At 43.4% G+C, this 24,020-nt stretch overlaps 1 protein-coding gene across 1 annotated transcript in view; it reads left to right on the forward strand.

The window, feature by feature from the left end:
• The first annotated feature begins 1,297 nt into the window (after window positions 1-1,297).
• The window catches only part of CYSTM1 (cysteine rich transmembrane module containing 1), a 66,278-nt gene continuing 43,555 nt past the window's right edge, over window positions 1,298-24,020 (forward strand). Inside the window, exons 1-2 of the mRNA XM_003933907.4 lie at window positions 1,298-1,385; window positions 22,329-22,535. Coding sequence (XP_003933956.1) covers window positions 22,349-22,535 — 187 coding nt within the window. The 5' untranslated portion in view covers window positions 1,298-1,385; window positions 22,329-22,348. The remainder of the gene's footprint in view (window positions 1,386-22,328; window positions 22,536-24,020) is intronic.

The raw sequence follows: 24,020 nt of genomic DNA on the forward strand, positions 1-24,020 counted from the left end.
TTCATTTTTTTCTAAGCATAAACATTTTAAAGTGCCACTTAAATACTATGATTAAGTCATAACAAACAGTACAAGTTGTACTTGAATGTGAGACGTACTACTCATACACGTTTGATTTTCGAGGACCACATCTCAATCAATCTGCCCATGGCCCATTGCCTGACACTAAAAGATGCTCACAAGAAATTGATTATCAACTAACTTCTTGGTCTAAGATCCTATACTCTGAGAGGGAAGGTTGCAATACATATGAAACCTTCTTAACAGTGCAGGGATGAAGAGAGTAAAACCGAAATGAAACTCAGTCAGCAAGTAGTACAGGTATGAAATAGGCAGTGACTCTCACATTGAGACCTCCAGGTGATGTTAAATTTTAATTTCAAAGTGGGTGGTACATCTGGGAAGACTAGAGAGTCACAAAGCTGTAAGCATATCATTAGCATGGCACAAAAGTAATTGTTGTTTTTGCCTTTAAAAAAAAAAAATCGCAAAAACCACAATTACTTTTGCACCAACCTAATAGCAAGGAAGGGGGAGGAATCTGCAGAGAAAATCAATTTGTAATATGAAAAATAAAAATTTGTTGGCAAGTAGGACTTGCAAGCTTGTTCTAGGCCTTGCTCTGGGAGCTTTTCGGTGACTTCCTGTTGGAATAGAAGAAGGAAACCTTCAGGACAGAAGGTTCTGTCCCCGTTCCCCCTCCTGATGTGAATGAAGTCTCATTACTCTCTAAAGTACTGGCGGGACTATTTGCTGCAGTTTACGGGGAAAAGTTGCCACAGAGCAATCTAGTTATCAGCCTCAGCCTCAGTCCTCTCAGGTACAGCTCGGGAAGTAAGCCTCAAACCTAGCTGGGTCTGGATCAACAAGAAACGAGGAGGCAGCAGCCCACAGCTAACCCCTCTTGACACGTACTGGCCAGGGTCCCGTATGGACGCTGGTCCTGCCTTCCAGGCACCTGCACTAGCGGCGTGGGGGCATCGGGTGGAGTCCTGGAGAACCGATCCAACCTAAGGGGACGCGTGTAGGAGTCCCAAGTAGCCATCGCAGCTGGGAGGCCCGCGGTGGGAAGCCAGACGCCAACCTCGCATGCCAACAGCGCAGACTGCCGCAGAGAGCTTCCGGCGGCGCTTGGAGGCGGAGCGGCTGGGGGCGGGGCTCGCGCTGTGACGCCCGCCTCGCCTCGCCTCGCCCCGCCCCGCCCCGCGCGCGTTGCCAGGGTGATCAGGTGACTCCCAGTTCGCTGCGCTTGGGGCGGCCGTGACGTCAGGCGCGCGGCAGCTCCTCAATCGCACCGAGACAGGTGCGGGGAGTCTACTGCCGGCTGGTCCGGGCTCCTCAGGTCCAGACCTGACCGTTATCCAGTTGATTCGCGGAGAGGAGAGGTGAGACGCGGCGGACCTGTTCTGGCCCAGCTGGGACCAGTAAGGGGAACAGGCGCGGACAGGGCGCGTCCCGGGATGTGTGCGCCCCGGAGCTCCCCGGAGAGCGCCCAGAGAACTGGCGGTCACCCGGCAGGGCCAGGCTCAGGCAGGGGCTCGCGCAGCCCCTGAGGAGAGTCAGGGAGGCACGGAAACGGCTGCTGCTGGCTGGACTCCTCCCGGCACCCCGCGGCTGCTCTGGGGCTCCCGGGCATTGCGCAGCGCGTCGGGGCGGTGGACTCACAGGGGCTCCGCGTCGCTGCGGTTCTCTCACGAGGAGTCGGCGGGCTAGGAGCCGGGCCTGCCACACCCTGTCCCGGGGGACGTCTGCGGGAGGCGTCTGGATTTCCTCGCCTGGGGCTGCGATTTCTGAGGCGCTGCTCTGCGTGTTCCGAGCTGGGCCACCCGGAGGCAGAGGGCTGGTCGCAAGCCCCGCGGGTGGGAGTGGGGCGGGGGTGACTGGAAGTAACTAGGGAACGCGAAGCCGGCGCTCGGCGGCCCGAGTGTTCAGAGAAGGCGTTGTTTGCGGGGGAAAGGAATCCTGGCGGCTGTTGAGAGCCGTGGATTGGGATCTGAGCGGACCTGTTGGAGGAGGTGAAAGCAGAGCGGGGTCCTGACTGGTGGAGACTAATCTCCTGGTAGCGGCGGGGATTGCAGGGGGAGAGAAGGAGGGACGTCCCCTGGGGAAGGAGCATGAGGAAAGATGATTTGGGGACTGACTGCACCATGTGCTGGGCTGTTTTGGGGAAAACAGTTTGGATAATTAGGTTAGGGAGGGTTAGGAAAGAACTCGAGTGCCCAGCTGAGAGGCACTGTGTGCTGTGGTGAGCCATTGAAACGTTGGCTAGATTGGGGTAGGAGGAACACTGAGGAAGTTGGTGTGACATTCCGGCAAAGAGGTGAGGACACTTCTCTGATGGGATTCCTCGAACCCTGCTTATGAAATACTTGTAACCGACAAGGGTAGGGGCTCAGGCAGCCGGGTGCCTTCTCCAGCCATTGTTGGCAGATTTTTAAAAATTTAATTAACAAAAATTATACATATTTATAGATTTCTACAATATGATACATGTAAACTTTGTGGAGTAATTATGTTAGCAGATTTTTTTAAAAATTCCTTCTTATGAAAGGACTTACCCAGGAGCACCTCATTTTCGAGTATCCCATTTGATTGGACTTAATAACTTGTTGAAAGCTATGCCTCTCTCAGTATTCAGGAAGGTTATAGGTCCACAACACTTTGCCCTTCAGAGGTTTCAGAGTGTCTTACAAACACCTCTTATCCCTAGGGTGAAATCCAAACCTCAAATGACTGGTATGAGATTTAATAGGGGGAAGTTATTAAAGGAGAACCAGCATCCAAAACATGCATATGGGGCACTGGGTGAGCTGAAAAGAGGCCCATACTCTTCGTTAATTGTAGATCAAAGATTTCTAGTCCTTTCCTACCAGCTTCTTTGAGTTTCTCAGTGTAAGGCTGCATAAGTGTTAGTTGGCCATTTTGTCTTAATTTCCTGAGCAACAGGAAAAAGGTATTTTGGTTCTATGAAGAGGAATGCTTTGGTGATTTATGATTTTTCCTAGCCCTAAAGTTTATTGATGCTGTGACCAAAAAATACACAGCTGTCTATTTATTTGTTTTTGAAACAGAATCTCGCTCTGTCACCCAGGGTGAAGTGCAGTGTCGAGATCTCAGCTCATTGCAACCTTCATCTCCTGGGTTCACGAGCTGGCTATTCTACATTGAAACTTACCAACGTCTGTTTTCTGGGAGGTAGTGAAACTTATTTTGTATTTCTTTGACTCCAGAAAACAGAATTGGACCTCCAGGGATCCCATACAGTAAAAAGCAGGTTTGGGAATTGCTAAGGAAGGTGGCCACAGCTGGTTTGTGCATAAATATAGAAACCAGTGCAGCACTCAAAGGAGGGCAAATCCAGGGTGAGACCTAGAGAAACAGGATTTCCAGTCAGATCAGCGAAGTCATTCTCTGTAAAAGACGCCCCGAAGTGTGCAAAAGACCAGAGTAGTTTTCCTCCCCGTGTGCCTGTTGAGTGGTAGAGATTATGATAGTGATTTTTTAAGGGGCTTTGCAGGAGACTGTTAATATTAAGAATTGCTGGAATCAGATGTCTTGGCCACATTAAAAATTTTGAAAAGTAAGTATTTTCTAAATTTCTTTGATAATATTTGAAACGGCCAACTAATTATACTTCCCTTGGAAAGAACAGTCCACCCCCTCCTTTCCCAAACAAAATATGTGCTGTCAGGGCAGTTAAGTAGGCCAAAAGTTTTTGGAAATTTTCCGCTTTCATTCACCCCTGCCACCCCCACAAGTTTTCCCATTGGTAGAGAACTTCAGACTTTACTGTCAGGAAGAAAAATGTTAGTGTGTTTCCCTAAATACAAGCTATAATAAACAACAGAGCTGGCCTTTAACAGAAATGCTCTTCCTTAAGGGGAACTGGGCTGAGCTGAAAGGCAGGGCTGGGGTATGGGCAGGAGTATTTTGAGCTCACCTTTTGTCACCTAAGGCCTTGAGCAGGGCACTCCTTTCTTGGCACAGAAACATTCTTTGACCTTGAATGCAGGTCAGTACCTCCTCACAGAAGTACCGAGAATTAATGACAGGCTTATATGAATTTTGAGTTCCTCCAAAGCAGAATTTAAATTTTTGGATGAATGGTATATTTTGAGATGTGATGAGATGTGATAACATTTTTTAAAAAGAGGTAGAGGTTCTAAATTTTTGGAAAAGCCTTTTTCAAGACCTTCCTTTTTTTTCTTTTTTCTTTCTTTTTTTTTTTTTTTTTCCAGAAACAGGGCTTGCTATGTTGCCCAGGTTGGTCTCTTAACTCCTGGGCTCAAGTGATCCACCCACCTCAACCCCCTGAGTAGCTGGACTACAGGCGACCATACTTGGCTATTTAAGGCCTTTTTGCTGGTTTGGTTTTTTTTTTTTTTTTTTTTTAAATGTTTTTGAGACAGAGTCTGACTCTGTTGCCTGGGTTGGAATGCAGTGGTGTGATATCAGCTCACTGCAACCTCTGCCTGCTAGGCTCCCACCATCCTCCTATCTCAGCCTCCCAAGTAGCTGGGACTACAGGCATGCACTACCATACCTAGCTAATATTTTGTGTTTTTCATAAAGATGGAGTTTCACCATGTCGCCCAGGTTCATCTCAAATTCCTGGGCTCAAGTGATCGCCTGCCTCAGCCTCCCAAAATGCTGAGATTACAGGCATGAGACACCACACCTGGCCTTTTTGCTGTTATATTCTGGGGCTTTATGGGCTTGGTTACTAATCAGCCTATAATCAAGATCTGAGGCCTGGTGCAGTAATCCCAGAACTTTGGCAGGCTGAGGCAAAGAGGATCGCTTGAGCCCAGTTCAAAACCAGCCTGAGCAACTTAAGGAAACCCCATTGCTACAAAAAATTTTTAAAAATTAGCTGGGCATATAGTATGTGCCTGTAATCCTAGCACTTTGGAGGCAGAGGTGGGAGGATCGCTGGAACCCAGGAGTTTGAGGTTGCAATGAGCTATGATCACACCACCGCACTCCAGCCTGGAAGACAGTGAGACCTTGTCTCTTAAAAAAAAAATGGCTGGGCATGGTGGCTCACACCTGTAATCTCAGCACTCTGGGAGACCGAGATGGGTGGATTGCTTGAGGCTAGGAGTTCGAGACCAGCTTGGCCAACATGGTGAAATCCTGTCTCTACTAAAATTACAGAAACTAGCTGGCCATGGTGGTACATGCCTGTAATCCCAGCTAAGTTGGGAGGCTGAGGCACAAGAATTGCTTGAACTCATGAGGTGGAGGTTGCAATGAGCCAAGATTGTGCCACTGCACTCCATCCTGGGAGATGGAATGAGACTTTGTCTCAAATAATAATAAATAAAAATAAAAAAAATCTGGAGGCCTGAGGCTAAATTTCTGTTTGTATTTAATATGTAAATAGTAAAGCTCAGATTGTTCACTCTCTTTTTTCTTTTTCTTTTCTTTTTTGAGAGAAAGTCTTGCTCTGTCTCCCAGGCTGGAGAGCAATGGCACGATCTTGGCTCACTGCAACCTCCACCTCCCAGGTTTAAACAATTCTCCTGCCTCAGTCTCCTGAGTAACTGGGACTGCAGGTGTGCACCACCACGCCTGGCTAATTTTTTGTATTTTTAGTAGAGATGGGGTTTCACCATGTTGGTCAGGCTGATCTTGAACTCCTGACCTCAGGTGATCCACCCACCTGAGCCCCACAAAGTGTTGGGATTACAGACGTGAGCCACCTCACCTGACCTCACTCTCTTTTTTATTTTATTCTCTGTTAACCTGGTCTTGGCTTTTTTTAGAGTGCCTGGAGTAAACCAGTAACACAGAAGGCTGTGGGACTGATGGCCTTTGACCCAGCATCCTTTTAACAGCAAGAGTATGATCAGAAAGTGTCACAGCCCTCGAAGGAGTTAGTTATTAAGCTGGTGAGAGACAAAAGGGAGTAATATTGCTCACTAAATTGGATGAGGAGTGAAATAGTCATCTTTTAAAATTTCCCTAACCTGTGTCAGGCCCCCAGTCCTGTCACTCAATCTAGGAGGGATTCAAGTGCTTGCTGATGTGCCCAGGGACACTGCATACTGAACTGCAACAGCCACCTTTTAGACTTTTGACATTTGGTAGGCAGGTCCAGCTCGCTCTCATCAGGGAAATTCTGACAGAAAAGGCTTTCTGTTTTCTGTAGGCTCAGCTGAGTGCCATGTTTCAGGCTTCCAAGCTCCTCACACTTGGCCAAGGCTACTAATTGGCTTGTCTATAAAATGGGAGTCAGCAATTAAACAGCAGCAATATAGAGTAAGGGAATTGAACATGAGCTGACCCTCCCACTTTACAACCAGAAAGGTTCACACCACTTTGGGCACTACACAAAGGAATCTTCAAAAAGAAGTGAGCTTGGAATGATTCCTTTATAGCTTTTAGGGGATGTATGTGAAATTTTATTACTGATTTAGGCCTTAAAGCCAGATCTTGGACACTGGGTGGTTCCTCCCATCTAAAGCAAAGGAGACAAATGGTTTGAATTCAGTCTCTGTGGGCACAAGCTTGTGGTATGACTTTGCCAAAAACAACAGATGATTTATATTTTTCTGAACTCTTTTCATTTTTCTGAACTCTCCCTTAAATGGTTTAAGGGAGAAAATTGATGGTCGTGGTGGGAGGAGAGTTTGATCTACCTGAATTTACTCATTAAAGAGTAAATTCCTTATTCAGAGGTGCCTATCACTAGTTTCTTGATTATTTGTGCTAAGGAATCATTAACCAGTCTCAAGAGAATTGGCTCAGAAAAATACATCATAACTGAAAACTATCTGGGCATGCTCCTTATTCAGAGAAAAGCAGGAATGGTAAACAGTTGAACTACAAAAATGTTTGGAGAGAGGAAGACCTGGGAAATGGTGCTAGACTTCTGCCATTTCACACATCTAATGCTGCACACCATACTTTACCCATCAGCTTTCAGTTTCAGAACCTTGGGCAGAATCAGTTGGGAAAAAAGTGTGTGAAGAGGGGGACATCTGTAAGAATGTGCCTATTCCATGAGTTCTTATTGTTAAGTCAAATACTTAGTGCTTTCCTGCTGCCACTAGCTTCCTGGACACTCCAGATTCTGCCTTTCTACCTTTTCCCCACTAACAGCCTTCCCTCCCCAACACCACTCTCTCTAGAGCCGGTCTAATCTTTGATAGAAGTTTCTGTACTCTTCTGGCTCTGCTAACTTTGTTGAACTAATTTTTGGTGGCCTTTAATAGTCTGGTGGTGGCTATGTGAGAAACTCTAGTGATGGCTAGTTGTATTTATTTACTGATTATTATTTTGCTTTAGAACCATTCTGCCAGCCTTGAGTGCATGGCACAATTATGGTTCAGTGCAGCCTCAAACTCTTGGGCTCAAATGATCTTCCCACCTCAGCTTCTGGAGTAGCTAGGACTACAGGCACATGCTACTGTGCCTGGTTAATTTTTTATTTATATTCCATAGAAGTAGGGGGTCTCACTATGTTGCTCAGACTGGTCTTAAAACTCCTGAGCTCAAGCAATCCTGCTGCATGAGCCACTGTACCTGCATGACCCACAGTGGCCACTGCCACTACGACATAGCAAGACTGCTATCTGTATTTTTTGCTATGTTGACTAGGTCTTGCTATGTTGAGTAGGCTGTTCTCGAAGTCCTAGCCTCAAGGGGTCCTTCTGCCTCAACTTCCCAAAGTGCTGGGATCACAGGCATGTGACACCACTTTCGGCCAGGTAGTTGTATTTAACAGGAAGGTCTTGAAAGTGGAAACCCTAGTGCTCTTCACACTTCATTTGTGTTCCCCTGCATGATTTTTGTCTTATCTTTATGTCACCTGTACTGTTATTTAACAGTTTTCTTAAAGTTGACCCATTTTTTTAAAACCCTGAAATTTGTTTAAAAGGGAAATGATATCATGGCCTTAAACTGATAACTACTGTAGCACTTGTCACAAATAGAAGGTATAAACTATTAAAATAAAGTTGTTTATCCATATTACCTAGGTTCCACATATCCCACTTGGGGCAATAAGGCCTTTACCCAAAGATGTGACTCACTAATAGTGAGTTTTTCAGGCAGCAGTAGATGGGTGGTAGGATGGTTTAGAGTAGGCAGGTCCTCAGAGAGGGCCCCTGCAATCCTATCTTTCTCTTAAAACTTGTGTGGCTCTATGATACCAGGAAGGCCACAGAATGGGGAATCTGGGAGCTAACAAGAAGTAAATGTAATATGAAACCACTGATGTTTTCGTCTGAAGTTTGCCAAAAAGAGGCCTGATTGGTGGTGAGGCTGTATGCTATATTAAATTCTAGGCCCTCTGCCAGGGGTGTGGCTTCATTGATGCTGTATTACAGTGTTCTTTCTGTGCCATTGTGCTCTTAGAAAACTCAGATGCTCCTGGGAAATTCAGATCTTTCTTGGAGGGTGGGAGAGATGCTATTTTTTTTTTTTTTTTTTTTTTTTTTTGAGACAGAGTCTCGCTCTGTCGCCCAGCCTAGAGTGCAGTGATGTAATCTTGGCTAACTGCAACCTCCACCTCCCAGGTTCAAGCAATTCTCCTGCCTCAGCCTCCCAAGTAGCTGAGACTACAGGCACATGCCACCATGCCCAGCTAATTTTTGTACTTTTAGTAAGACAGGTTTTCACCATGTTGGCCAGGATGGTCTTGATCTCCTGACCTTGTGATCCACCCACCTTGGCCTCGCAAAGTTCTGGGATTACAGGCATGAGCCACCGTGCCTGGCCAGGATGCTTTTTTTAAAAACTCATCAATACCCCAGACTACTTTGAGCTCCTTTCACATATAGAGAGCTGTTTGTGGATGTTGATAATGATAGAAAGTGAAGCTATCTTCTAGCATTTTTTTCCCCCAATCTTCATTGTTCATGAAGTGTGTTTCTTTAAGAATCCTATGAAAACAGAAGAAAGGGGGAGGATGAGCTGCCCTGGGTTGTATGGCCTCTTAGGTGCAGCACATGATAGGCATGAGTGGTACTTTCTGGTTTGATGTGTAATTCACTGTTGTCCATTAAGAGCCACCCCACAGAGCTGACTGAGCTGCTGCTCCCTCAGAGGGTCAGAAGAGCGCGCTTTCATGATGGAGCAAAGCCGGGCTGGCTAGGTATTCATCAGGAACCAGGAGAGCTTAGTTAAATTGCCAGGGCATTAAGCTGTAGGAGCCTCTTTCTAAACCATCAAGATTTCAACTTTCCCACAAAGCCTAATCTAATGCTCTGGGAGGAGGCGGGCAGAGCCTGTCTTTCAGGGGCTGGGCTGGTAGGGGACCTGGCCTGGGAAGTGGCCTTATCAGGCTTGTTGGGAGGGATGGACCTGTCCCTTTCTAGTGTGTCCTCTCAACTTGGCAGGGGGCAGAGTTCTTCCCTTTTCTCTCTCTCTGTGCCCTAACCTCTCATTTCAATTCCCCAACTGACTTTCTGTGTTAACAGCTTTCTTCCCTTTTCCTTTTCCTTCTGTTCAATGCTGCCCTTTCTTTTGTGCCTCTCTCTTGCTGGGCCCCATTTTCTCTCCATTCTCACTTTGATGATTGACTATTTGAAGTTCCAGTTATAATGCTGTCCTGTATGTCCCGGTGACTAGATATAATTCAGAGGTTCCTACCCTTTTTTTCTGAAGGGTAGCCAACCTTTATTTCTCCCCTGGCTTTCAGATAGCAGTGTTGGTGGGGTACTGAGCAGAGTCCCTGAACTGAGTGGTTGGGTGAGGCTGGATGTGCCCCTCCCCCATATGGGGGTCCCAGCAGTGTAGGGGAGGGTGTTATAATCAGGGTTTGCTGACAGTGCCAGGATCTGTCAAACAAGGGGCTGAGGCTCACCCGTGGGGACCCTTCCATAAGCTGATGGCAGAGGCAGGTACTGCATCCTGGCCATCCTCTGGCTTTTGCAGAGGACCATACATGATGAATGAAGGCTGGAGAAGGAGCCCTTGGGTGAGGTTGGCCTGGAACCCAAAGGATTATTTGCAACTGTGGATCCTGTCCTGGAGTCAGCTTTTCCCAGGTGGCAACTGGACCAAATTGTGTTCCCATATGGTTGGATAGATTGTTGGAAGCATCTAGAAGCATTGCTTTCCTGCTCAATGAGTTTAAAAATTGATTATTTTCTCATAAAAGCCATACGGTTAACTTTACCTAAAGATGGTTAGCAAGGGTTTTAACTTTTATTATTAAATATAACATATGTATACAAATATATATATAATATAGATGTACAGTTTAATCAATAATTGTATTCATTAATATAATTGTGTGATCTATTCAGGTTTAGAAATAGAAGTTTATTTTTAAACCCAAATGGGGTAATAGAATGCACTGTTGCAATCTGCTTTTTTTTCTACCATGTTGGTGCTTTTTCATATCAGCACAGGTAGTTCTAATTTATTCTTTTTTTTTTTTTTTTTTTTTTTTTTTTTTTTTTTTTGAGACGGAGTCTCGCTCTTGTTACCCAGGCTGGAGTGCAATGGCGCGATCCCGGCTCACCGCAACCTCCGCCTCCTGGGTTCAGGCAATTCTCCTGCCTCAGCCTCCTGAGTAGCTGGGATTATAGGCATGCACCACCATGCCCAGCTAATTTTTTGTATTTTTAGTAGAGACGGGGTTTCACCATGTTGACCAGGTTGGTCTCGATCTCTCGACCTTGTGATCCACCCGCCTCGGCCTCCCAAAGTGCTGGGATTACAGGCTTGAGCCACCGCGCCCGGCCTAATTTATTCTTTCTAAGGGTCATATAGTAGCAGTTTCATGGATTGGAAATACCATGGTTTACTTAACCATTCCCATATTGATAAACATTATGTTTAATATATATGTGTGTGTATAAAGTTGGGTTTTGTTTTTGTTTTTTGGCACACTGGCTGGCACTAGTATATATTTCTGTAAGATAAATTCCTACAGATAGAATTCCTGGTTCAAAGGATAGGGTATTTTTATTTATTTATTTAGGGTTTTACTTAAAAATATGTTCTTATTGAGGAGTTTATAAGAAAAAAGGGTAGACTCACTGTAAAAAGAAAGACTGTCCCCTCTAAAACATTAGAAAGGAATGGGACACCAATACCCGGTGGCTAAGGGTAGGTCATTTTAGTTGTTAATATTTTCAGGTAGCAATGCCTTTTTCCCAGGGCCGTTTAATAAATGTTGTATCTTACAGAGCAGCAGGTCCTGGATCCAGCCAGAGGTTCTTTATAGAAAGCTTTATGGAAAAAGATTTTAGCAGATGATAGGTTATCCTCTGTTGAAGGGAGCTTCTCTGGATTCCCTCAGTCTCTAAGTCTGGAAGAATGCTAAAGTACACCTACCAAGTTTAATATTGGAGGGAGACAAGATTGACTATAGTCATATTTTCTAATAATTCTGAACTATGGATAATTAATGTGGGTATGACTTTTCAGAATTTGTTGTTCCTAATCAGGACAAATTGATAATACTTACATCTTTGTGTTATCTTAATGTTGGGGATAGTGGCTTAAAGCAATTATCTGAATGGCATTAGCAGACCATGTTACTAAATAGTTTGTAGATTTTTAGCTTCATGTGAACTCAATTATAAAAGCAATGTGTGGTTTATATATCAGATAGTTTTTGTGAGAAAGGAAAATAAGTCCCTGAACCTCTTCATCACTCTAGGCCAGGGCCTAGAGATACATGATCCACTGTTAGTTTCTGTTTCTATGTGCATTTTGATGCCTTGTTCAGTGAAGGTCCCATATCTGAGCTGTGTGTTGTTTTGTACTCCATAGAAGAGCTGTTCTGAAACCACAGCCAAAATATTGATACAAAAGATGCATTCTAATACTTATTCATTCATTGACTATATGAGAATAGCTCAGGGCCTGGTTGAACTCTTTGGCAAACAAGAGATAGTGATTGAGGTAGGGGATGGCTAATAATATTTAGGAGGTTGAGGCCAGAATCAGTATTTGGACAATACTGGTGTAATACTGCAGGTTGTCTTCCTCCAGTCTGTCCCTAAAAGAAGAGCAATTTAGGAAATGGCAGTACCCAGCAAATGTGTTTAAAATGCTGAGCAAGTCGTAAAAAGAAATATCTTATCCATGTTATGCTAACTATCAGAGGTCTCCTGGTAATTGCACTGTTACTGGGAGCGCTGTTACCATCTTTAAAAACATAAATCCCTGCTTTTGGTATCTCCCTGGGGCTCCTGTGTTAAAGTGTCCATATCAGGAGCAAGTTCCACCTAGGAGAAGGCCTATATTTCTGGAATGCCTATTCTTGTGACTTTGCCCTTGGGGTTCAGATTTGAGACCATCATTTCTTACCTCTGCTCATTCACAAGTATGTGACTGGACTCTCCCAACTGGGGAGTCATTTGGGCTTCTACTTGTACTCGAGTTTTAGTAAATTGTATAACTCTTTGAGGTAACTGCCTTCTGGACCTCCCAAAGTAAGTTTTTCCTTTTCTGCATAGTCAAATTACCTTCACCATATCCTTAAAATTTGGAGAACTTCCAACATATTCCATCTAATGAAATAGCAGACAAATGGAAATGATAATTTTATTTGTATTAATAGCAATACTGAATGGGAGGATCAAGCTAGCTATAGTTCTTTACCTCTTATCCCCAGCTCTAGGCCTTAGTAGGTACTTAAATATCATGAAGTAAGTGAATTATTAAGTTTGTCAACAATATTCAACAAACAAACAAAGTTACATGAATCCTTTTTTAAAAAAGTAAAGAATAATGATAGAGGCCGGGCGCGGTGGCTCAAGCCTGTAATCCCAGCACTGTGGGAGGCCGAGGCGGGTGGATCACAAGGTCAAGAGATCGAGACCATCCTGGTCAACATGGTGAAACCCCGTCTCTACTAAAAATTCAAAAAAGTAGCTGGGCATGGTGGCATATGCCTGTAATCCAAGCTACTCAGGAGGCTGAGGCAGGAGAATTGCCTGAGCCCAGGAGGCGGAGGTTGCGGTGAGCCGGGATCGCGCCATTGCACTCCAGCCTGGGTAACAAGAGCGAAACTCCTTCTCAAAAAAAAAAAAAAAAAAAAAAAAAAAAAAAAAAAAAGAATAATGATAGAAATGGAAGATGCAATAATCCTGGAAGTCGCTCTTAGCAAGGCTATTTATGAGCTGACCCCCTTTGGTCTCATCCCATGCAGTATGCTTCAGCCATAAGAACCTACTCAGTTCCTCAAATGTGCTCTGCTTTTTGAAACATCTCACAGATCTGAAACATCTCACATCTGCAGAGTATGAAAGTTGCAGTAATATGAAGTTTTGGTTATGCTTAGCTGTGTGATCATCACTTCTCTTAGAATCTTTCTCTGACTTCCCTGACTTCCCTGTCTGTCTCTCTCATACCCTGAATAGGAATTGTCTCTTGCTTACCGTTATCTCAACAGTACCTGGAACCCAGTAGTACTGGGTTATAGTTGATGCTCCTATAAGTATTTATGGACGAACAAATGACTGTGTGAATGGAATAAACTAACATGTCAATGCCAAAATTTAGTGAAAACCGTAAACCAGAGATGATATGGCAGCATAAAACTCCGTAATTCTAGGCCAGGCGTGGTGGCTCTTGCCTGTAATCCCAGCACTTTGGGGGGCAGAGGCGGGCGGATCACCTGAGGTCAGGAGTTCAAAACCAGCCTGGCCAACATGGTGAAATGCCGTCTCTACTAAAAATACAATAATTAGCCAAGCATTGTAGTGCACACCTGTAACCCCAGCAGCTCCAGAGGCTACGGTGGGAGAATTGCTTGAACCCATCAGGTGGAGCAACATTGTAGAGATCTCACCACTGCACTCCAGCCTGGGTGGCAAAGTGAAACTCTGTCTCAAAAGCAAACAAAACAAAAAAAAACCCTCAGTAATTTTAAAGTTTTTTTTTTTTTTTTTTTTTGAGGTGGAGTCTTGCTCTGTTGCCCTGCTGAAGTGAAGTGATGCGATCTTGGCTCACTGGAACCTCTGCCTCCTGGGTTCAAGTGATTCTCCTGCCTCAGCCTCCCAAGTAGCTGGGACTACAGGTGCCTGCCACCACGCCTGGCTAATTTTTGTATTTTTAGTAGAGACAGAGTTTCACCATGTTGGCCAGGATGGTCTCTCATGACCTCATGATCCACCTGCCATGGCCTCCCAAAGTGTTGGGATTACAGGTGTGGGCCACCTCGCCCTTTTTTTTTGTTTGTTTCTAGCTGAACAAACTACACCCAAAATTATAGATGAAAGAGTCAAGACATACTGAGGGACTTAGATTGTAAAGTGATCTATTTACAAAGGTCTTGTTAAAAAGTCAGCTAATAGGGAGTTTTTAAAAAGAGACACTGAGGTCTTAAGGGTCAGATCTGCTCTCATAGTTTTTGTTTGTTGGTTTGTTTTGTTTTGTTTTGTTTTTGAGATAAAGTCTTAGACTGTCTCCCAGGCTTGAGTGTCATGGTATGATCATGGCTCACCTCAGCCTCGATCTCCCAGGCTCAAGTGATTCTCTCACCTCAGCCTCCCCTAAGTAGCTGGGACTACAAATGTACGCTACCATGCCCAGCTAATTTTCCTGTTTTTTGTAGAGATAAGGTCTCACTATGTTGCCCAGGCTTATCTCAAACTCCTAGGCTCAAGCAATCCACCTTCCTTGGTCTTCCAAAGTGCTGGAATTACAGGTGTCAACCATGGTGCCTGGCCCTGCTCTCACATTTTTAAACTTTAAAGATAATTTTATAAGTTACCAAGAAAGATAAATTTAAGGATATAAGGATAAGCATGACTTCAGGCTTTGATAATAAGAAGGGTTCCAAGATAGAGAAGTCTGTATTTAACCAAAAGAATTTTGGTTTTTTACCCCAAGTCTGGTACCTAGTCAAGGGACTTTACAGTTTGAAGCAGAGAGAAAACATTTGAAGACCTTAGAGAACTGAAGTGTCTTGTTAAAAAAAAAAATTGTAACTACAAAAATCACCTTAAAAAAGCAGTGAAAAGCAGATTTTGAGTAGATTGTTAACAAGAGGAAGATAAGTAATGAGAAGGCAAATTGGTATATCAGAAGTAAATAGGAGGTTTAAAGTGGATTTTTAAAAAATTTGTTAATTTTAACTTTTTTTTTTTTTTTTAAGAGACAGGGTATTGTTCTGTCTAGACTAGATAGTGGCATGATCATAGCTCACTGCAGCTCAAACTCCTGGGCTGAAGTGATCCTCCCACCTTAGCCTCACAAGCAGCTAGGATTATGGGTGTACACCACCACAACTTGCTAATTTTTTTTTGAGGGTGGGTAGAGACAAGGTTTCACTATGTTGCCTATGCTGGTCTTGAACTCCTGGTCTCAAGTGATTCCCCTGCCTCAGCCTCCCAAATCACTGGCATTATAAGTATGAGCCACTGCGCCCAGCTAAAGTGGCATTCTAGCTATTAAAAATGACAGGCAGCGTGGATATATATCTGAAAGCACTAAGAAAACGTAATCTTTTTCTGACTGTATAGGTTCTCCTGAAATTTTCAGAAATACAGATGAATATAAGTAATAAAATTGTCCACAATTCCAGCACCCAAGGAAAACCACTTTATATATTTTTTTCTAGCAAAATATCTGTTTGCTCTTACTGTACAACTTACAATAAAGTATGAAAATCTTAAAATACAACTCAATATGTCCATATGTATTCATGTAAACATGACTCAGCTCAAAATACAGAACATTTCCATTATTCCTGAATGTTCCCTTGTATCTTCCCCTCAGTACCCATAGATTCATTTTGGTGTCTTTCTTTTCAGTATCCACAGATTTGTTTTGATTGTTCTTGTACCTCATATAAATGGAATCACAGAATGATATAGTTTGGATATTTATCCTCTCCAGATCTTACGTTGGAATGTGATCCCCAGTGTTGGAGATGGGACGGTGGGAGGTGTTTGGGTCATGCTGGTATATCCTTCATGAATGACTTGGTATCCTCTTTAAGGTAATGAGTGAGTTCTCTATTAGTCAAGTGAGATCTTGTTTAAAAGAGTCTAGGACCTCCTTCCACTCTCTTGCTCCCTCTCTCATCATGGGGTGTGCTTGCTTCATCCTTTATTTTCTGCCATGATTGTAAGTTACCTGAGAACCTCACCAGACCCAGACACCAGCACTATGTTTCTTGTACAGTCAGCAGAACCACGAGTCAAAATAAAACTCTTTCATTTATAAATTACCCAGCCTCAGATAGTGCTTTATAGCAACACAAAACAGACTAAGTAGACTATTAGTGAAATCTGTTGAGTCTGTCTTGTTTTGCTCATCCATTGTGTCTGGGATTCATCCATGTTGTTGCATGTAATAATAGTTCTTTATTGTTTTGGGGTCATTTTCTACTTTTTAAATATATAATTTATCTGTTGTACTGTTGCTGAATATTTGGATAGCTTTCAGTTTGGGGCTATTATAAATAAAGCTGCTTTGAACATTCTTGTTTAAGTCTTTTGGTGGACTTACATACTTGTTTCACGTCAATATATAAATAAGAATAGAGCTTCTGGGTCATAAGGTAAATACTGTGAAAGTCATGAATATGTGGTATACTTTTTTCTAAAAGCTTGATTGTTTTAGCTTTTGTATATGTCTATGATATGTTGTGATTTTTTTTTCTGTGATATGTTGTGGATTTTTTTTATGTATGATCATGGAAATCAAAGGTCATTTCTCCCCAACACAAAGATAGCCAATTAATCCAGCACTATTTATTGGAAAGACTACCTTTTCTTTTCTGAATTACAGTTGTCTTATCTGTTAAATTAGGACACTGTACTGTGTGGATGTGTTTTAGGACTCTTTATTCTGTTCTATTAATCTATTTTTCAGTATTTATTTTTAAGAAAGTTAGGACATGCTGAATATATAGCTTTTAAATTTTTCTTACACAGTATTACATCATACTTCAAAAGCATAAATTTAAAACAACTGTAAAAACAAAACAAAACAAAAAAAAACCTTGGTTTCTTTCTTGTACACTTTCTTTCCTTGGACTTTAGATTGTTTTTTTCCTTTCTCTGTTTTGTTTTGATCTGTTTTTTATGTTGGAGGCTTTCCTCCAATGCCTGATAATATTTGTCCATTCATTTATGTATGAGGCAGTAAAGGTCCATTAGAAGGTCTGTGTGCATAGGATTTACTGTGTAGTGATTGGGTAAGTCATTTCTTTGGTGTCCCCACAAGTACTAGCAGCTATTGTTTTTTTTTTTTTTTTTTTTTCCACTGGGACTGTTCAGTTTTCTAGAGGAAAATTTTCCACTTTACTGTCTGTAGAGTCAGTGCCAGTCTGTCTACCAGGTGTCTTATAATTTAAAAAATGATAATATTGAAAAATTTTTTTTCCTCCATCTCTACTTTGATGAGGTCTTATTTCCATTGACCACCTCCCCAAAGAATAGTTTCTGCCCTTCTCATTGTATGGTAGAATGACTGCTAATCCTGTGATTCTGTCTTGAATGGGATTGTGGGAATAGCAGTGTTCAGTGCAGTCTGTTAATGGATCTTGACTGCTGCACTATCTGAGCTGTCCCTTTTGGACCTCTGATTTGTCTTTAATGATACACTGTTTGCATTTGATCCATAGTAAAACACTTCACTAGAGTAGGGTTGATATGTTACCTGACCAAATTTATAAGGGAAAACAGTCATGTTACAAAGTTCAGTATCATACCTTAAATTTAAAGCTCTTTTGTGTTTCAGTTATGTAAAGTGGTTTGTACTATACTGTGTCAGTGTTAGGTAATCTTTTTTGCTTTGCTTTGCTTCTTACCAGCTTGGGAACAATGGATTCCCACTGGATGAAGTCCTGTTTTTCAAATGCTAGCTCTAGGATCTCTGATCCAACACAGATGCTCTTTCTGTGACTTTTGCTATTCTCTCACTGGGATTTTTTTCTTGTTTAGAGGAAACTGAAAATAGATCCAGATCTTTATTCCTCCGAGATGACTGTCTATATTGGGAACAAAGGGAAAGAGTGTATGTGTGGAAAGAGGTCATGGTAGCTGGAACACCTTTGTGGTTTATGCTTTGTATAAATGCCTCTGTGAATAACTCATGAGATTTTTCCTTAGGCAGATGGAGAAAGATGCATACCAAAAATGAGAGGGAAACATGATGAGGGGTAAGTGGTAAAGATGTGTACAATTGGAAGAGAGCTTGAGGTTCTCAGGGAGAGAACTACACAAAATAATGAGGAATAGATGCAAACAGATGGATCAAGAAAAGTCATGAAACATTGAGGTCTGAAGCTGTAGTAGCTCTATACTCTGTTCTTTTTTCTCCTCACTGCCCATTGTTTTTAGATGAACAGTGTCTTCAAAGAAATATAGATCCAGGGGGTGGGGGAAAGGGAGAACCAGGCAGAGAAAACAGCATGGCATAACCCTGGAGTCAGGGATGCTCAGATCTTAGCCTCCACTTGACCTACCTCCTACCCCACAGCCTGGAGGGACCTCCCTTCTACAACTCACCAACCCCAAAAGCGGAGCTGGAAGAGTAGGAGATACACTCCTAGCTCTTCACTCTGGGGTCCTTGGAGCACAGCCCACTCAAGACCCCTTACTTTGACACTGGTGTCTCATGCACAGAGCAGGAAGTGCCTCAGTACCATGAATTGCCCACCTTGGAAGAGTGGTCAGGACCCTTGCACTCTGGGGCCACAAGCCTGGGGTCCCTCATCCTGGTGCCTCCAGGGCCACCTCCTGTGGAAGCCGTTTCCCTGGATCTAGAGAACGGGGAGGAGGAGGAAGACTATCTGGACAAGATCAACCCTGTCTGTGATGCCCTGTCCTACAGCAGCCTGTCGGATTCCTATCAGGGCAAAGGCTTTGTCATGTCCTGAGCCATGTATGTGTGAGCTACCATGGGCCTGCTTCTTGCATCTCACCTATTAATTTATTAGTTTTCTTGACAAGGATCTAGTGTCCCCTGACCTCTGACCAGACCACTGTCAGTTAACACACATTCATTCCATTCGTGACTTTTACCTTGGTGGCTCTACTATAATCCCTAACTCATGAGCTCAGAGAAACTCACCATGCTAATGGAATCCTGGTAACCTTATCTCATGAGGCGGGAGGTAGGAAAGGTGCTTCTGCACAACCTCTGACCCCAAGGAGTCCTCTCTCAGACTGTTGCCCTAGACTGTAACTCTCACCTCCCACCAATGCCTATAATTTGTCTTCAGGCAGTAAATTCCTAAGAGGTCTGCTGGAGTGGGTGCTCAGTGCTCCCTGCTGCTCAGACCTGAGCCCTCCAGGCAGCAGGGCTCCTCTTAACCCTCCCAACCCTTTTCTCCGAAGGTGGGAGAGAGGGGATTCCCCAGCCCAAGGCAGAGTTTTCTAAGCACCCTCCTGCAAGCAGAAGACTCTGGGTCCAGACCTTTCCCTGAGCCCTGCTCCACCCACCCCAATTCCTACCTACAGAGCAAGAAGCCCCATCCTAGTGCTAGACAGGGTGAGCCTCATGCAGACTGTGCCTTGACGGCCCCAGCCTTGGGAGAAGAATATACTGTTAACCTGGAAGACTGCTGAATCGTTTTACCCTTGTCCAGTGGAATAGGACCTAAACATCCCCCTTTGGGGGAAAGTGGGTCATCTGGATTGGAGGGTAGCAATTGATACTGTTTTGTAAACTACATTTCCTACAAAATATGAATTTACACTTTGAAAAAAAAATACATGTCTAGACTTTGCTAGAGGGAGAATGATCAGTCATGTTGGACTGATCAAGTTAAATTTCAGTTTTAATAAAGTTACGTTACACACACTGAATTTCAGGACAGAAGTAGTTACGATAACCGTATTGTACATCTGATTTAAAAGTAAATAATGGCATGGCCATATGGGGATTAACAAGACTGATTTCTGTGTTAACCAGAGTTCATTAGGCTTTCTGCAGCCTTCCTTGTAGGAGAGAGGAAACAAAATGCATTTGCTTTTGTCCAAATTCATATGATAATTTTAGTGTTAATCACCATGAACATTTGCATTAGAGTTCCTAGGTCAGGATGTGTTGCCAATTGTAGACCAGAGAGCAGAGAAGGGAAAGAATTCTACCTTTTTCCTGAGTCCCTTTCAGGCCCTGGAAAAATAAGATGGTGTCAAAAATAGGAGACAGAATACAGACGTGATTGAATTAAAGACCCTCAAACCATTTGATCCCATAACATAGAGCAGGCGTCCCCAAACTTTTTACACAGGGGGCCAGTTCACTGTCCCTCAGACCGTTGGAGGGCTGCCACATACTGTGCTCCTCTAACTGACCACCAATGAAAGAGGTGCCCCTTCCTGAAGTGCGGCGGGGGGCCGGATAAATGGCCTCAGGGAGCCGCGTGCGGCCAGGGCTGTAGTTTGGGGACGCCTGACATAGAATTTCAATTTATAGTCAACTCCTTCAAATGACACTCTCTCCACCAGCATCTCCTTCTACTAGGTTTAAGCCCCTACTCCTACCCATCAGTCTGTTTACTACCTTTTCTAAAAATTATTGTCTTTATGTTTGTTTCAACCAGTTGCCCAAAGGTAGGGTTTGAGGCATATTGATCTCTATATCCCACTACTTAGCCCAGCGTCAAGAAAGCACTTAATAAATGTATGTTTGTGAATGTCACCCAGAAGTGTTCATTACCTTACCTTACCATTGGTTTCCAGGACTGGAAATTCTGTAGCGGTAGAATTTCCAGGTAGAAGCCAGGTAGACCTGGCTTCAGTCTTTGATTTATGAACTGTTAAAAAGTCATCTGGAATCCCATTTCTTTCTTTTCTGCTCTACCTTTCTGAGTGGCCCACTTAATCTTAAAGCTGGCTCCTCCTCAGGGCTGCAGATTGGCTGTCAGCAACTTTGTAGGCTATATCTTTCCTAGACTTTGTGTGTGCCTGTGTACAGGGGAAGGGAAGGTTGGGTGGGAGTGTGTTAGAGTCTGAGCTTTTTACTTATTGAACCACTTCAGAACCAGTCCCAGTGGCCAGGGAGTGTCATTTGCATCTGGGTTAAGTCATGAATTTCTTGAATCAATTATGATGTAAAAGGGGAGAGAATGACTCCTACTGGCTTAGATAGACTAGATTCACCCTGCAGCTGGATGGGATGAGCTTTCTCTGAAGCACATGAATTACAGGAAGAATGAGTGGACACCTACCTGGAAACCTGACTACTGTTAGGAGGGGAGAATATGGGTGTTGTGTTGGCAACCAGCAAAACCACCACTACTGTAGCCCAGATTTTCTAGCAAACCTAGACTATTTATGACTATTCCATCCTTTATATAATAAAAGTCACTTAGGAATTTATTTGTTACATGTTATGGAAAAGAGTTAATAGTGATATTATTGCATTTTAAATCTGAAACTCTTCCCTACTATTTGGTTGCGGATAGAAAACACTCAAATAGGTGAAAAGTTAACTATCGATATAAGATATGGGTAACAGTGCAAGGCAGCAGTATGACAGATGATACCATGTTTAAGTGAGTCATCCGTAGAGTATATACTTTGCATTCCCCAGTAATTGTTTGTTTTAAATCTGAAAGTCACTGTGCCAGGCACTGTGGAGGTTAAAGAGATAACAGAAACAAGATGCTGGTCCTGGAAACTTCAAGCCCAATCAAGAGAATGATTGACAGGCTTGAGGGCTGGGAAGCGTGGCTTCCCTCACAGAAGCAAACCACCAAGGACAGGGTCCTGTAAACACAAATAAAGGCTCCTGGTGAACCCTCCAGAGTCTCAGGGACCTGGATAGGCAGAGGAGACGGTTGGCATTCTCTAAAGACAGCACTGTCCAACTGCCCAGAGCACCAGGTCTAGGGAGAACAACCAGATCATCCCAATCCCTAGAGCAATGGTAGTGGTTACAAACTTTGGTTGGTCATTGCTGGCAGTGCTGCTTGTTAGAAGACGCCACTGTGGCTCAACCCTGTTGATTGGAGAGTTTCTAGTAGTGGATCAGCTTCCACTGATATGGCTCATAGTGCTGTTAGAACAGTTTCTTAAAGCCATCCAATCACATTTATGAACGTTTCAGAGGATTTTAAAAAAGTATCTTGTTACTCCTTTAACACATTTATTTAGGGGACTGCCTTGTGCCAGGCACTGTGCAATGCTCTAGAGACATGGTAGTGATCCAAAACTTACTTGATTTCTGCTGTCACAGCCTACAGTCTAGTGGGGCAAATGGGCAAAAGGCAAATAAATATATAAGATAATTGTCAATTGTAGTGATGGTGAGAAGGAAACAAAATGGGCAGAGCTAGAGATCTGCACAAGGCTTGATACACCTTTAAGGTATTTTGTAAATGATCTTATGGGTTAGAATTTTATTCCTGATGATTCCTGATGCAAATGATTTTCATTCTTTTTGTCTCTTAGGTATACTTTACAGGTCCCCGATGAACCCAGAGAACCCTCCGCCATATCCGGGCCCTGGTCCAACGGCCCCATACCCACCTTATCCACCACAACCAATGGGTCCAGGACCTATGGGGGGACCCTACCCACCTCCTCAAGGGTACCCCTACCAAGGATACCCACAGTACGGCTGGCAGGGCGGACCTCAGGAGCCTCCTAAAACCACAGGTGTGTGTCTGTGAATATGTTGGTGTGCATGTGTGCAGTCCCATGTCACCAAAGGAAATGTTTGCATGTTTTCTTTGGCAGAGAAGAAACTCTTTCCAGCCTTTGCAACTTGTACTTGATGTCCCCAAAGCTTGATAATGGCTTAAGGTGGCTTTTTACTCCTGAGAAGAGGCCCAAGTCAGCTCTGCCTACTACATTCACACCTCTTGTCCCCTCTGGGGCTGATAACCTGGCCAGTGTGTTTCCTGAGGGCCACTCTCTAGAGCACTAGGGGATGGGGAGGGAGTTACCAGTTGGGTCTTTGCTCTGCAGCCAACTTTGTATTTTAGGTTTAGTAATTAACCTCTTGACTTTATTTTATCTGTCTGCTTGTTGACCCTCAAGTCATCTTCTTGCCCCTGCTACTGGGTTTTGTTTTGTTTTGTTTTTTTAACTAAATGTTTTCTTAATTCTATTTAACCTACGATTTGAGTTTTCAAGAGGCTCTTGAGTCCTTCTTGGATACTGGAACAGTGCTACTCAAAGTTCAGTCTGCAGACAAATGCCTGCCAATGAACAGTGAACAGTTATGGACTATACAATAAGCGCACAAAGTGAGAGTAAACATTTAGAAACTTTTAGAACAATTTGGTATTGCTGTGACATCCAAGCATGTAATCTTGCATTTTATGGAAAGTATCAGTCTGTGAAGAATTAAAAATAAAGTATCTTGAGAAGCACTGTGCCAGATGTCTTGGTCACTATTTTATAGCCCTTTGGTTGGCAGAATAGCTGCTTTCTTAATACCTCTTTCAGCTTTTAAAAATAGCTAATTCTTAAAAAGTGCTTATTATGGCCAGGCATGGTGGCTCACGCCTGTAATCCCACCTTTGGGAGGCCAAGGTGGGTGGATCACTTGAGGTCAGGAGTTCAGACCAGCCTGGCCAACATGGTGAAACCCCATCTCTACTAAAAGTACGAAAATTAGCCAGGCTTGGTTTTACGTGTCTGTAGTCCCAGCTACTTGGGAGGCTGAGGGAGGAGAATGGCTTGAACCTGGGAGGCAGAGGTTGCAGTGAGCCAAGATCGCACCACTGCACTCCAGCCTGGGCAACTGAGCAAGACTCCATCTCAAAAAAAAAAGTGTTTATTTTGTGTCACATGGTCTCTTAAGAGCTTTATATACATTAACATTTAATCCTTGCAACAATCCTATGAAGTTATTCCCATTTTACAGCGATGTTATAGAGGTACAGAGTTAGAGTAGTGACTTCCCCAAGGTCATCCAGCTAAAAGGAGCACTTTCCAGATTAGAACCCTGATAGTTTGGCCTCAAAATCTGTACCTATAATTTATTGCTCTAAGTGTTGTGCCTCTCCTGCCTTTTCTGAGCTGACTCACATTCATTTGAATTTACTGCCTTAGGCTTCCTCTGAGAGATTTTTCTATCATTTAATTCTTTACTAATCAAAGTAATAACAGAATTGATGGTTAATTTTATTCTAT

Source organism: Saimiri boliviensis, chromosome 1 (genome assembly GCF_048565385.1).
Source record: "Saimiri boliviensis isolate mSaiBol1 chromosome 1, mSaiBol1.pri, whole genome shotgun sequence".
Lineage (NCBI taxonomy): Eukaryota > Metazoa > Chordata > Mammalia > Primates > Cebidae > Saimiri > Saimiri boliviensis.